Source organism: Sciurus vulgaris (assembly GCF_902686455.1).
Source record: "Sciurus vulgaris genome assembly, chromosome: 5".
NCBI classification, from domain to species: domain Eukaryota; kingdom Metazoa; phylum Chordata; class Mammalia; order Rodentia; family Sciuridae; genus Sciurus; species Sciurus vulgaris.
This window is the reverse complement of record NC_136465.1, coordinates 115,665,316-115,680,333: the sequence shown is the minus strand read 5'-3', so window position 1 is coordinate 115,680,333 and position 15,018 is coordinate 115,665,316. Positions and strand designations below refer to the sequence as shown.

The following is a 15,018-nucleotide window of genomic DNA, read 5'->3' as shown; positions in this document are numbered from 1 at the left end:
ATAAATGTTTACTAAAGGAATAGATAACAACTATTATGATCTCTCACCTAAGGCTGCAAAACCAAAACCCACAAATACACACTCCAAAACAGACAAGTGAACCCTCAATAAAGTAAAATATTAAAATGTCATATAAAGAAAGCAAATGGCTGGATTTACCCATGGTTGAGAGCTGACAAAGACAACACAAGTAGTAGAACAGCAAAATAACTTGAGAATGCTGGTAACCACAGTATAACAATTGACCAAAGATTTCTTAGGTAGTATAACTACAGATTTCTTAGGAAGTAAAACTAGAGCCTGATAGAAAATTGGGAAAGCTGTCAGAATAACTTCAATCCAGAAGGGGTTAGAGTCTAGATTTAAATGATACAGGGTACGAGAAATGCAAAGTCTATTGAATCTAAAGCTTGGTTTCTAAACAACATTCTCCAATAAAAGGAACCTTAGAGAAATAGGTGATCCCAGGGGAGGGGTAGGAAAATACAAAGACAAGCCTGAAGCATCTTATGTATCTGAAAGCAATAATGAGGTCAGGCACTGTGGCACATACCTATAATCTCAGCAACTCTGGAGTCTAAGGTATGAGAATTCCAAGTTCAAAGCAGTCTTAGCAACTTAATGAAGCCCTAAACAACTCAGCAAGACCCTGTCTCTGAATAAAATATAAAAAAGGGCTGGGGATGAGGCTCAGTGGTTAAGTGCCCCGGGGTTCAATTCCCTGTACCAAAAAAAAAAAAAAAAAAAAAAAAGGAATGGGGATGTAGCTCAGTGGTAAAACAACCTTGGGTTCAGTTTTCAGTGCCAAAAAAAAAAAAAAGGCAATAAAAGTTTAACAAATATGATTAACATGAATGAATTCCCAGTGGCCAAAGATAGGAAAGTTTGAGTAATTAAGCAATGTAGTATTAGATTATAATCCAAATATAAGATAAATATACACAAATACATACTGATATGAATCATGGTCTAAATAAATAAATGGAGATCAAAATTCCTTACAGAATTCCAAGTAACAAATACAGATACTGCCCCCTCTGAGGTGAAGATTAATTCCTGTCAACCCATTGAGGTTGGGCTAGACTTACTGATTCACTTCCAGAGTAGGCAGAGAAAACTTTATCATGCAGAAATCTGGCAAACACTAACACTGACGGTGCTACTGCGTACCGCAGACACTGTGTTATGAAAAGGGTACTTTACCTGTGGTATTCATTCAAAAAACACATAAGTTGGGCCTGATTGTGGCTCAGTGGTAGAGCCTTGCCTAGCCTGCGTGAGGCCCTGGGTTCAATTCTCAGCACCACATAAAAATAAATAAATAAATAAAATAATATTGTGTCCATCAACAACTAAAACAAAACAAAAGAAAAGCTGACAATGAGCAAAACATCAGACCAACCAAGATTGGGGGCTATTATACAGGCTATCTGGCCACTATTCCCAAAGACAGACCAAGTTATGAAAAACAAGGAAAGACTGTCATAGAGGAGAGTAAGGAGATGTGGCAAGTAAATGCAATGTTACCCTAGAATGGATCCTGAAACAGAAAGAGGACATCAGTGAAAAACTAGTGAAACCCATAGTATGAAGTTCAGTTCACATAATGTACCAATGTTAGCTTCTTAGTTTTGACAACATACCCTAGTAAAATCTGAGGAGGAAAACTGGGTAAGAGTTATATAAAAACCCTGTATTCCCTTTGCAACTTTTCCATAGGTTTTTTCCTTCCCAATACTGAGGATTTAACCCAGGGACACATTACACTGGGCTACATCTCCAGTCCTTTTTATTTTTTATTTCAAGATCGGGGCTTGCTTATTGCTGAGGCTGGCCTGGAACTTGAAATCCTCAAGGCTGCCTCAGCCTCCCCAGTTGCTGGGGATTATTGGCATGTGCCACAGCACCCAGCACTTTCTGTGAACCTAAAATTATCCCTTTCTCCATAAAAAGAAAATTGTTCCAAAATAAAAACTTATTAAAAAAAAAAAAAAAAAAGAAGAGGAGTTGGGGCTGCCCGTTTCTTTTGGCTCTCCTTGTTTGCTTTTTGCCAAACTGGGATTAAGGCCAGGACCTGGCACAGGTGTTAGGCAAGTGCTCTACAACTGAACTACACTCCCAGCCCTTGGTTCTTCACTTTTCTAGAAAGTTGTGGAACAGTGACCTGATCATGAAGCTTTACCTGGGATTGAAGTAGGGTAAACTTCACTAATTAACACACACAGAAGCACAACATAGTGTATCTGGAAACATTCGTTGAGTTCAGAATATGAAGTTATAACCATAATCTCCCCATTCCCCGCCCTCTCAATACACCAGAGACATGGCTTTTTTATTAAAAAAAACTTTTTTTAATTGGTTTACAAAGGAGCTACAGACTACATCGAAACTAATCTTTGTACAAAAGGGGGAAAAAAAAAGAGCCCCAAAACACCCAGAGACAAAAGGTAGGGGGAGAAACAAGAAAGATGATACAAAAGGAGCACGAAGAAACTGAAAAACAAGAAATTAGCATCATACATACACAAGAGTAAGCTGGAAAAGAGCAAGATGAGAGAGCATTAAAAGTATTTACCCACACAGCCCTGGTGATAACTGGTTTGGAATCAACAACGAACACCACACAGCATGAGATTATTAAGAAGTTTAAAAAGGCAATAGTGGTATGGAGACTGTTATTGCCAGTGTTAAGAGAGAGAAACTTGTTTTAGGCACCAGAGATTGAAGCACCACCCCTTGCCCCAGGATGACAGACTTGGGAAGAGGAGCAGGCCCTGGGACAGCTGCCACTGGTGTGTATGTAGAATGATCTCCCAAAGTCTTTTTGCCCTAGACTCTAAGTAAGGGCCATGCGTGGGATGCCACTGGGAGAAAGGGATGATGAGAAATATGAATAGCTGCCCCTGCTGACGTTGTTCAAGAGCAGTTAGTTACTGGCAAAGCTGGGTAGAGGACACCCGATCCTCTGTGGAGAAGGCACAGTGTGATTCCGGAAGGCAAGAAATAGGAAAACACACCCAGGGGAGGTATCGACAAAGTCCTCACTACCTGCAGCCCCAGCCTAACCTCCCCCCACCTTTTATTTTATTTTACTTTTTTCTTTTTTATACTGAGCTAGGACTTAGGAGAATTAAAGGAGAGATCATGGTTAACTAGATGAAGAAGTTAATCCCTTCATCTAGACAAGGAAAACTGGGCTGTTTGAAGGAGCAAATGGGAAAATAATACTCCTTCCTCTCAAATGAATGTTGTGGAGAAAATCCTTTTGAGGTTGTTGTTGAAGTCAAAGCAGAGAAGGCCTAAGGGAGGAATAAAGTCAGGATCTTTCCTTCTTTTCCTTTCCTAGTCTTCAATCTAAGACATGTGAGCCAAGTGTGGAAGAGGGAGTAGAAATTTAAGCTTAAGGCTGCTTAATGTCTTTCCTGGGGGCTGGTATTTACAGAAGGCAGACAAAGAAAAGAAATAGGTCAACCTCAAAGCTGGTCTGCTCATCCTCCTAGAAGAGGTCTGTACCCCCGGAGTAGAGCCAAGGCAGGCACCAGAAAGAACACAGTCTCCCAAACAAAAGTAATAACATGCCCATATTTTATCAGCAGTTCTCAAAAGCAATGTTTTCCGGGGCTGGAGAGGTGCCATATCCTCCTCCCTTTCCCCAAAGCTACTGCTGCCACCTTTCATCATTGCACATGAGTTACTGGTTCTCTTCTAAGGGAAGATGAACTCTGAGATTTCACATTTCTCCTCCCAACCCAAAGAAGCTACTCAGCTTTGGATAAAGGGAAGGAGAGTTATGCAAAGGGCCCCTTATCACTTGAGGCAGCCAAATGTCCTCATTTCCTTGGTACCTGATCTCCAAAACTCTTTTGATCTGATTCCAAGGTCCAAAAGGCATCAGGGTACTTACAACTGAATGAAAACTTTAGGCATGTAGCACCAGGGCTCCCCCAAAGCATAATAGGGGTCTGATTAGCACCCCAGAAAAAACCCTCAAAAAGTATATAAATTTATTGCGTCCTAGCAAAGATCTGCAGCTTCCAGTATTCACACAATGTGAAGAGATTAATAATACAAAATATATTCTGAAAGTCAAACACCTGCAGTTCATAGTGCTTTCTCAGATTTGTTAAAAAAATACAATGCTTAGTTTCCTATATAGGATATACAAAAGCAAAAAATATATATATATGTATAGTAGAAATAAATCAGCCATAGTAATTAACAGCTTTTGTCTCCAACCCTCCCCCAATCATAATCTTTACCCCATACTTCAGTCTACACTTTTTGGGATCAAAGGTTCTATTTATTCTGAAACCAGGCTGAGAAATATCCATTAAACTGCATTCTGCATAGCACCCAAAAATAGAGTGCCAGCTGGGAGGTCTCTGAAGGAAGATGGTGTGAGTTGTTACTTCTCTGGGTAAAAAGTGAGACATAAGTGATAAGCAGATGAATGTGAATGGGCAACCTGAAAGTACAAGACAATGAGTGCTTTCATATTACTAGTCCTGGTCATGCAAGGTTTGGTCATCAAAAAAAAATAATAATTTAAAAAATCATGAAAAAATGTTCAGAACGTGCATGTCAATTTCATTAATTTCTGCTGGCCAAAAGTTCAGGAAAGGGGGAGTAAAGAGCTCCTGACTCAAGGAATGTAGCCACCTAACTTCTCCTGGAAAAGACTGAATGGCTTGCTGCTGCTTGGAGATAGAAGCAGAAGCTGATTCCATTTGGGGGCCAAACAAGATGCTGGATCTGGAGCTTCCTCTGTGGGAAAGAAACAGGATAAGTGAAAAGAATTGGATATAAATTCACTCATGGTAATGAACCAGCAACTTTTCACCCAAGAGAGAAACACCATCAAATAACCTTATCTAAAAGTTTGTAGTTCTCAGCATCAATAAGCTAGTTTGCATCTAATAATTTCATACTGGAGAAGATTCCATTCCTGGAAATGCTCTACGGAGCAAAATACTATACACTCCAGCACATTATCCTGTCCCTTTCCTCCAAAAGATGCCAAAGAACATGATTACAGACATAAAATAACCGGCTCCAAGTTCCGCCTTTCAGTGGGAATAAAGGGTGTGATGGTGGACAGTTATGGATGACTTTTACTTCAGCATTCTGAATCTGATCTGGGTAAAGTTCCTTGCAATAGTTCCTGAGTGTTGGTAACAGTATTAAGTCTGTAGATAAAGGACCAAATGGAGTGAACTATTGTTTAGAGTATTAACAGCTATTATATTTCAGTTTAACAACAACATAAAGTTACCCAAAACTTAATTTGGATGGATTTTATATAAAATATATAGAATCATAGCATCATCTATTGGTAGCCAAGATAAAAAGACTTAAGAACAAGGACTCTGCTATAGAGCTGGATGATGGGTTTCACTTTCACACAAAAATAGTTTCTTCTTTAGAAAGTGCAGAATATCCCCCAGTCATAATTATAACTGATTTAGCAAAAAGCAGAGAAATGACCTCAGGAACATACCCAGGTTTTAAGACAGATTTCTAGGTAATGGACCTGAAAGGCATTTTGATCTGAATTTATTTTCCAACAATTTCAAATATAATTTCTCATCTGTATGTAGATATATACAGGCACGAACACACAGTCATACACACAGTCATACACAAACACTTCTCTATCAGATCAGGGTAATTTTTTATTGCAGGTCTCTTTTAATATTGGCTAACAGAAAACCTATCCCCAACCTAACAGATAACACACATACACACAGCCATTTCCACACTTCCTCACAGTGAAAAGCTCTCTAACAAGATACCAGAAGGTCAAGAGAGACAATGCTTTAATGGCTGGGCTTTGAGGACAATTCTGGTTGCATTTAAATCTCAGTGCCAAATGCACTAAGAGTTCCCTGCCGCTATAATTTTTGGATCAGTCTCTTCTGGAATCAGTCCACGGAGAAAGCAGATGATTTCTCCCAATCTCTCCTATAAACCACAGTGGTAAGACAAGATTTCTTTTTGTTCTGGGCTATCATCCCCATGATCATGTGCTTCCCTTTCCCTTAGGAACCACCCAAGTACATATGAGGAAGAATTAAGGGGAAAAAAATCATAAGAACCACTGTCTTGCCACTAGCACATGCTCTGGAGTTCTGCAGAATGGAAACCCAGAACAGATTTATTGGCTGATGTTCTTTAACAACATAAAGGGAAAGAAACTACCGAGATGTTCAAAAGAGGAAGTGTACTTCCTTTCAGAGTGTGAACTCAGAAGCCCATACATTAAGGCTTAGAGCTTTCTTGGAAGACAATGGTACCGAAGTCCAAATACTCCACTAACTCCTGAACCCAACTATTAGTCACTTCCTCTTCTGAGAACATCTTTTTCCTATTAAAAGTCCCTATTTATTATTTGACCACTTTTTGACAATTTATATAAACAGATCCCAGATATCCTCTTTAAATGGTCTCTTGTACAATTCCACAGAAAGACTTCTGATTCTTGATGCTTAGAGGAGCTAATAAAGGGAGATGCCTTTGACTCTCCAGCACCATGAAGGTGCCTGCGTCAGTAGTATTTTGAACATGATCTCCACAGCTACCTCAAGCATCAGACTAGGCTTCAAAGTTTTTCCATTCTGCTGCTGGGACTAAGGCTTTTAAGAGATTGACAGAAGTGCCTCATCCAGGGACCATTATCAAAAACAAAACACGAAGTGATCAGGTGAGAAAAGGGGAGACAGAAAGGGTTGAGTCAAGAGAGGAGTGCAAGAAGCTGATCCCAAATAAAAAGATAAAATTAAGAAAAGAAAAACATTATGTATGTATATATAAACTAAAAGCAGAGCATATAAATGCTTACTCTGGTGGGAAGCCAAGACAACATCTACAGAAAAGCTTGATGTGTCACAACAAGGCTCAGCCCTAAGGAAATAAGGCAATATAAAAAAAAAAAAAATGACCAAGGTATTTTGGTCACAGAATGGTCTCCTTCCTCCTCCCAGCCAACCCCTGTGAATGCATCTCTATATATCTTTATATATATATGCATATATATATATATATATAATATAGAATCTGTTTTTTGTTAAAAAGTATTTCAATGATCATATATATTTATCAAGGCATGATGGCTTTAGGTAAGGGGGGGGGATCCATCATGGGAGAGCTGAGAAGGGGAAACGCAGGAATAGGAGACAGGGGTAAGAAGTATAAGAAGAGACTGGGATCAAACAAATGCTCATCAAAGGGTGGCACCAACAGAATTTTCACTGATGTTTCCCACCTTTAAGGAGGCACTGATGATACAGGTGGGTGTCAGGACCCCAACTCTTCTTTGTATCCAACCCCTAACTCTTCCCATCACCATGCATTTTAATGCCTCATGGCTCTCTCTCTCCCACATGTCTCTTGGACCCATGCTAATTTGCATCCCGGGGTTGATGGGTATTGGCCCATAGGTCTCTTGCCCCGGGTGCCTGATCTCAGAAGCCATTGCCACTGATATTAATGGACTGCAGATCCGCCACCTGCATGACGTTGATGCCACTGTTGGCAAGACGGGCAATTCCCTCAGGACAGATGGCCTCCATGGCTACCATATTGGTGGCAATAAGGGCTGAAGGGGTGGCAGTGCCGCTGCCTTCTGAACCTGCCCCACTGTCCAGGGGCAAAGTGCCCACACTCAGGGCTACACCTGGGCCTCCCTTCTTATTCTGGTGGGTTTTGATATGCTTTGACAGGTGATCACTCCTCATGAAGCGCTTAGGACACTCAGGGCAGGCAAATTTCTTCTCACCTAGATAAAGGAAGAAAAAAAAGATAGAAGCTGACATGTCAGGAAGCGGAAATACCTTGCTCAATTCACCACCTTCAAACTACATCATGTGTGGTAGCACACAACTACAATTCAAGTGACTTGGGGCTTAGGCAGGAGGATTTCAAGTTCAAGGTCAGCCTCAGCAACTTAGTGAGGCCCTAAGCCACTTAGCAACAACCTGTCTAAAAATAAAAATCAAAAAGACTGGAGATGTAGCTGCATGGTAAAATGCTCCTGGGGTCAATCCCCAGAACCACAAACAAACAAACAAACAGATAAATACATGAGATTGAATAAGGTTAGCCTTAGGAAGTAATAAGAACATGAACAACCTAGCAAAAGTATCTTTTCCTTTCTTGGGGGAAGAAAAATAGATAAAGGTTGGGGAATACTCAATAAAATAAGGCAGAACTTAACAGGAAAGTAGGTAGGACAAAGACCAGGAAGAGCAATGGGGTTAGGGCTCCTCCTTTAAAGTCAACTTGAAACCTACTTTCTTCCATCTTCAAATTTTGTTAAATTAATTCCAATTCCATTTGTGATCTACATATTCTCTTTCACACATAAGTTGCTCAGAAGTTTTAGCTATTTCACAGGCATATTCTGTGTCTTTCCATCTGCCTTATTGCTATTTCTTCCTTAGGCTCTTGCTCACCTGTGTGCGTGCGTTTATGTCTCTGCAGCTCATCCGAACGTGTAAAGCGTTTCCCACAATATGACCAGGTACACATGAATGGCCTTTCGCCTGTATGCCAGCGCAAATGTGCCCGTAGGTGTGAGGTTTTGCCATATACTTTGCCACAGCCTTGAATATGGCAAATATGCTGTTTCTTTTTGCCAGGATCCCCAGAACCCCTGAAATTGAGAAAACAACTGTTATCATTCATTCTGGAGACTGAAATTAAAGAACCATAAAATATCAACAGCAATAGCTACATTCCAAACCCCTTTTTTCTTTTTTTTTTTTTATCGGTACAAGGATTGAACCTGGGGCACTTAACTCCTGACACACAACCCCAGCCCATTTTATATTTTATATTTAGAGACAGGATCTGAGATTAGTTGCTTAGAGCCTTGCTAAGTTGCTGAGGATGGTTTAGAACTTGCGATCCTCCTGCCTCAGCCTCTTGAGGCACTGGGATTATAGGCATATGCTATCACACCCAGCCCCAAGTCCTTTTTATTTTTAATTAATTAATTAATCAATTAATTAATTTTTGGTGCTAGGGATTGAACTCAGGGGTGCTTAACACTGCAACACATCCCCAGTCCTTTTTTGTATTTTATTTAGAGACAGTCTCACCAAGTTGCTTAGGGCCTTGCTAAATTACTAAGGCTGACTTTGAACTCAAGACTCCTGCCTCAGCCTCAGGAGCCGCTGGGATTACAGGCATTTGCCACCAGGCGTGGTCCTTTTTATTTTTTATTTTGAGATGGGGTCTCACTAGGTTGTCCAGGCTAGCCTCAAATTTGTGATCCTCCTGCTTCAGCCTCCAAAGTCACTGAGGTTACAGGCATGCACCGGGGCGTCTGGTTCTAGTCCAAACTTTTCTTCCTTCCTTCCTTTCTCTCTCTCTTTTGCAGTGCTGGAGTCTGAACCTAGGGCCTCCTGTATGCTCCACAGGTACACTGTACTGAGCTTTACCCCAACTCCTAAACTTTTTTTTTTTTAATTTTTTTTGGTTGTTGATGAACCTTTATTTTATTGATTGATTTATATTTGGTGCTGAGAATCCAACCCAGTGCCTCACACATGTGAGGCAAGTGCTCTAGCACTAAGCCACAACCTCAGCCCCTAAACTTTAATTTTTAAAAAAGGTTTCTCCTATTATAGAAGATAAATCTAGACAAGTATGGTGGTGCATGCCTGTAATTCCAGCTACTGGGGAGGCTTAGGAAGGGGGAATCACAAGTTCAAGACCAGCCTGAGCATCCTAATGAGACTCTGTCTGGAAAAAAAAAGGGGGGAGTGCCTGGGAATGTAGTTTAGTGGTAAAGCAAGCCTATGTTCAATCCCTGCTGATTTAAAAACAATCAATCAATCTAGCAGATCCTGGTTCTTTTTGTTGTTGTTATTAATGTTTTGATATTGGAGATTGAAACCAGAGGTGCTTTACCACTGAGCTACATCTCCGGTTCTTTTTTATTTCTTATTTTAAGGCAGTGTCTTGCTAAGTTTCTTAGGGTCTCCCTAAGTTGTAGAGGATGGCCATGAACTTGTAAACCTCCTGTCTTAGTCGCCCATGAGTGTCCAGGATTACAGGTATGTACCATCATACTCGGTTGATTCTGGTTCTTCACTGCCAAAATTCAAGTTATAAGTTTCTTCTCTACTGAATAATTTGTTTTTTACTGCTTTCTGGTTCCTTAATCAACTTTGTTATTTGTATGTTTAAAAAGAGATAATCTCAGGGCTGGGATCGCATCTCAGTGGTAGAGTACTTGCCTAGCATGTGTGAAGTCCCTGGGTTCTATCCTCAGCACCACATAAAAATAATAAAATAATAAAGGTATTGTGTCCATTTACAATGCTACAACTAAAAAAAAATTAAAAAAAAAAAAAAAAAAAACAGACAGAGAAAGATGCTCGCTTTGCTTGATGCAGCTGAGTCAGAAGGATTACAACCTCTAGGCCAGCCTCAGTAATTTAATAAAACCCTGCCTTAAAATAAAAATAAAAAAAGGGTTGGAGGTGTAGTTCAGTGGTAGCTCCTGGGTTATACCACCAGTACCATCAAAAAATGAGAGACAGATGATCACTATTACAGTGACTTGTGCTGTCTGGAGGCATTTTGTTGTCATCTAGAACTTCAAGTCTCAACCCAAGCACTTCCCATGGGAAATATTATAGTGGTACATTTGGCTATGGATTTACCTAATGAGCAAAAAAAAAAAAAAAAAAAAAAAAAAGGGTCTGCCCATTTAAACAATTGGTGGGGAACTTAAAAAAAAAAAAAAAATGTATGGTTGGGCACAGTGGTCCATGTCTTGTTATCCCAGTAGCTGTGGCAGCTGAGACAGGAGGCTGAGATGAGTTCAAAGCCAGCCTTAGCAACTTAGCAAGACCCTATCTCAAAATAAAATATAAAAATAGAACTGCAATTGTGGCTCAGTAGTTGAGTACCCTTGGGTTCAAACTCCAGTACCAAAAAAAAGGGGGAGGTAGTATTTTACAATTGTAGAACTTTTCCCCTAAAACAGGAATCAAGAACCAAATGGTAAAGAATAAAACCAAAAAGGTAGGGCATTATCACAGACTTCAGGGGAAAAGGTGGATAAGCTGGACAAAAGTTAAAACAGAAAAGAACAGTCAGATGCAGTGCCATGTGCCTACAGTCTCAGCCAATGAGGAGCCTGAGGCAGGAGAACTGCTTGAAACCAGGAGTTTGAGGCCAGAAAACATGATATAACAAGACCCTATCTTAAAAATATAACAAGACTCTATCTTAAAAAAGAGGGGACAAGCATGGTGGTACACACCTGTAACCCCAGGGGCTTAGGAGAATTCAAAGCATGCCTTAGTAACTTAGCAAGGTCCAAAGCAAATTAGAGAGACCCTGTATCTAAACAAAATTTTAAAAAAGGCTGGGGATGTGCCTCAGTGGTTAAATGCCACTTGGTTCAATCCTTGGTACCAAGAAATTAAAAATTAAAAAAAAAAAAAAAAGAAAGAAAAAAAAAAAAGAAAGAGGAGAGGCATAAAGGATCAATTAGGAACCCTAATTAGTGCAATGTATGTCAAAAAAAAAAAAAAAAAATTAAATGTTTAATGTTCCCCCTATATGAAGCAGATCCTACTTTCCTCTCAGGAAACTGTTCTGAAGCATTTTTTCCAAAATTAATTTTTAAAAAGTATTTTTAAAATTGTCAATGGACCTTTACTTTATTTGTAAACCTGTGGTGTTGAGAATCGAACCCAGTGCCTCACACATGCTAGGCAAGTGCTATACCACTGAGCTACAACCCCAGCCCCTCCCAAACCAATTTATGACATGTGTGAACCATCAGTGGGCACTGAGGAGATTTTCATGAGGGAATTTTCTTTGTGTTTGAACAGCACATAATATTACTAGCAAAAGAAAAAACCATAACAGAAATGAAATCACAGGAGCAAATCAGAGTTTCCTTCAAAAAACACAAGTAAGCCATCTGAAGTTTTGTTAGAGGATAACTGTACTGTACTCAGTGGTTCTGACTTAACTGCATCTGGTCTGCTTTTCTACAACACAGGATAAACAACAAAGAATTCAAATTATTTTGTTTTGGTACTTTCTTATTTTTCTATTTTTGCGGTTATTTAATGGAACAAAACTTAAACTTCTTTTTTTTTTTTTTTTTTTTTTGGAAAAGAAAAAAAAAATTATTGCTTTGCTAGCAAAGGAGAAACACAGGGGACTCCTGTCCCAGAGGTTGTGATTCTCCTCATCAGGGGGTAACAGATTTTTATTTTTTTAACTTAGTTTTTACTCTGATACCAGGGATTGAACCCAGCAGCACTCAAGCCCTGAGCCACATCCCCAGACTTTTTTATTTTTTATTTTGAGACTGGGTCTCACGAAGTTACTGAGGCTGGCTTTGAACTTGCAATCCTCCTGCCTTAGCCTCCTGAACTGCTGGGATTACATGTGTGTGCCACCACACCTGCCTGGGAACAGATTTTTTTTTTTTTTTAAGCATTTATAAAGCATTTACTTTCTGTTCTTTTTCAAAAGCAGTGACTTCAAGGAAAAGAATAGTACTTAAAACTCAACAGAGGTAAATAACAAGTGCTACTCGTGAAAAAATTTGTCAGAACTTTGCTCTGCAGGACATTTTAGATTTAAGAATTTTCTATCTGAAGTAAGCATTTTTTTTTTCTATTTTGAGTGAAAGCAAGACTCTGGGAATCTCATGATACTCACAAAGCCACTGTAAGAAATCATCATAGAAAGTAGGTTTTTCTTTGCTTTTCTATAAGCAATCTTGTTAAAATCATCCTAAAACAGACATTTGGTGGTAATTATTATACCAGTTAAATCCATCTGATTTCCTTAATTCTGGGTTAAAGTGGGGACCTCTAAAGTCCCTATGTTATAAGAGTGAATGAAAGATTAGAACTGGAATCAAAATTCCATAATATAGTTGGGTGTGGTAACATACACCTGTAATCCCAGAGACTCAGGAGAGCCAGGCAGGAGAATCCCAAGTCAGGGCCAGCCTCAGCAACTTAGTGAGACCCTGTCTCAAAGTATATAAAGGGTTGGAGATGTAGCTCAGTGGAAAAGTGCCCCTGAGTTCAATCCCTAGTACTAAAATAAAATAAAATAAAATAAATTGCCTGAGTCTTAAATGTTAAAAAATTAACTCTCTTTTAATTCTTTTCATCTTCCTTTCTAGTCCATTAATTTTTCTTCATACTCAAAAAGAGTCAACTGTGTCAACTTACCTTCCTTCACTGTCTTTACAGTAAGGGCAGGTGCATGCTTCTCGCCGGGTCCTCCGACCAGCCTGGGGTTGGGGATCTGGGCTGTTCTCTCCTTCTTCTCCACCTGCTGTGTCATCATGTATCCCATCACCACCAGCCCCATGGAGGCCAAGTTGAGCTCCATGATCACCTGACATTAAGGGAAACCAGGGTCAAAAAGGGAATTGGGTAGGTAATGACAGACAGACATCTCAATGACATCTCACATTCATTCACAGCACATTTATTCAAGGCTTTTTTGTTCTTCCCACCCCCGTTACTGGGGACTGAATCCAGGGACACTTTATCATTAAGCTACATCCTGAGCTCTGTTATTTTTCTAATTTGAGATAGGGTTTCCCTAAATTGCTCAGGTTAGCTTCAAACTTATCCTCCTACCTCAGCCTCCTGAATACCTGGAACTGAAGGTATAATCCGCCAAGCCTGAATCTCTTCAAGATTTTTTTTTTGTCTGGAGTACAGGATTGAACTATGATTTCAAAGGCGTGCGTGTGTGCCAGCGCGCTTAGGACTGGCAATTGAACCCAGGGGTGTTTTATACTCAGCTACATCCGCAGCCCATTTTGTTTTTTATTTTAAGACAGAGTCATACTGAGTTCTTGAGGTTGAGCTAAAACTTGTGATCCTCCTGTCTCAGCCTCCAAGTTGTTGGGACTACAGGCATGCACAACTGTGTCCAGCTCAAATACAAAAACTTGGGTATAAGGTTAGAAATAATTAATTTCAAATGTCATGGGGGGGTGGTTGGCACAACATCATGTGCCTGTAAATAATCCCAGTGTCTGGAGAGGCTGAGGCAGAAGGATGACAGGTTCATTGTCAGTCTCAGCAACTCAGTAAGATCCTGTCTCAAAATTGAAAATAAAATGAACTTAAGATATGGTTCAGTGGTAGAGTGACCCTGGGTTCAATCCCTAGTACTACAAATAAATAAATGTTAATTTTAAAAAAGTGTGTGTGTGGTGGGGGGCTGGTTATGGTGGCATGTACCTATAGTTCCAGCTACCTAGGAGGCTGAAGAGGTTTGCTTGAGCCCAGAAGCTGGAGGCCAACCTGGGTAGCATAGCAAGACCCTATTCTCTAAAAAAAAAATCTAAAAATACATAAACAGTCAAGAGGGATGAAATGCCAGCAAAGCACCAACATCATACCAGAATTTATTACCTACCCCCACCCCTTTTTCTGATATTGGGGATTGAACCCAGGGCCACTCTATGACTGAGCTAATATATCTCCAGTCCTTTTATTTATTTATTTTGAGACAGGGTCTCCCTAAAATTGCCAGGGCTGGCCTGAGCTTGATCCTTCTGCCTTAACCTCCCAAGTTACTTGGATTACAGGCATGGGACACCACACCTGACTTGCCTTATTTTTTTTTTTTTGGGTGCTGGGGATCAAACCCAGGGCCTTGTGCTTACAAGGCAAGCATTCTACCGACTGAGCTATCTCCCCAGCCCCTTGCCTGTCTTTTTTTTTTTAAATATTTTTAGTTGGCAATGGACCTTTATTTTATTTATTTATTTATTTATTTATTTATTTATATGTGGTACTGAGAATCAAACCCAGTGCCTCGTACATGCTAGGTAAGTGAAGCGCTCTTCCACTGAGCCACAACCCCAGCCCTTGCCTGTCTTTTTAATAACAGTTTTAGAAAAAGAACAATTTAATCTGTTTATATCTCAGTATGCCCTACTGGTATTTGTGTTCATGATTTGTGTTGTATGTGTGTGTGTGTCAAATAGAGTTTTTATTTTGTTTG

General features: G+C 39.8%; 2 protein-coding genes across 5 annotated transcripts in view; one reads left to right on the top strand and one right to left on the bottom strand.

Moving 5' to 3' along the window:
• Positions 1 to 15,018, top strand: part of SP7 (Sp7 transcription factor) — an 82,911-nt gene that overhangs the window by 6,302 nt on the left and 61,591 nt on the right. The window lies entirely within an intron of this gene.
• The window catches only part of SP1 (Sp1 transcription factor), a 34,199-nt gene continuing 22,879 nt past the window's right edge, over positions 3,699 to 15,018 (bottom strand). For 2 of the 4 annotated variants that reach the window (XM_079140854.1, XM_079140855.1), the window contains exons 4-6: positions 13,221 to 13,389; positions 8,451 to 8,650; positions 3,699 to 7,774 (exon numbers count right to left, since the gene is read on the bottom strand). In XM_079140854.1, the coding sequence (XP_078996980.1) occupies positions 7,461 to 7,774; positions 8,451 to 8,650; positions 13,221 to 13,389 (683 nt within the window). In that variant the 3' untranslated portion in view covers positions 3,699 to 7,460. The remainder of the gene's footprint in view (positions 7,775 to 8,450; positions 8,651 to 13,220; positions 13,390 to 15,018) is intronic. The other 2 variants (XM_079140857.1, XM_079140856.1) reach the window with 2 other exon arrangements.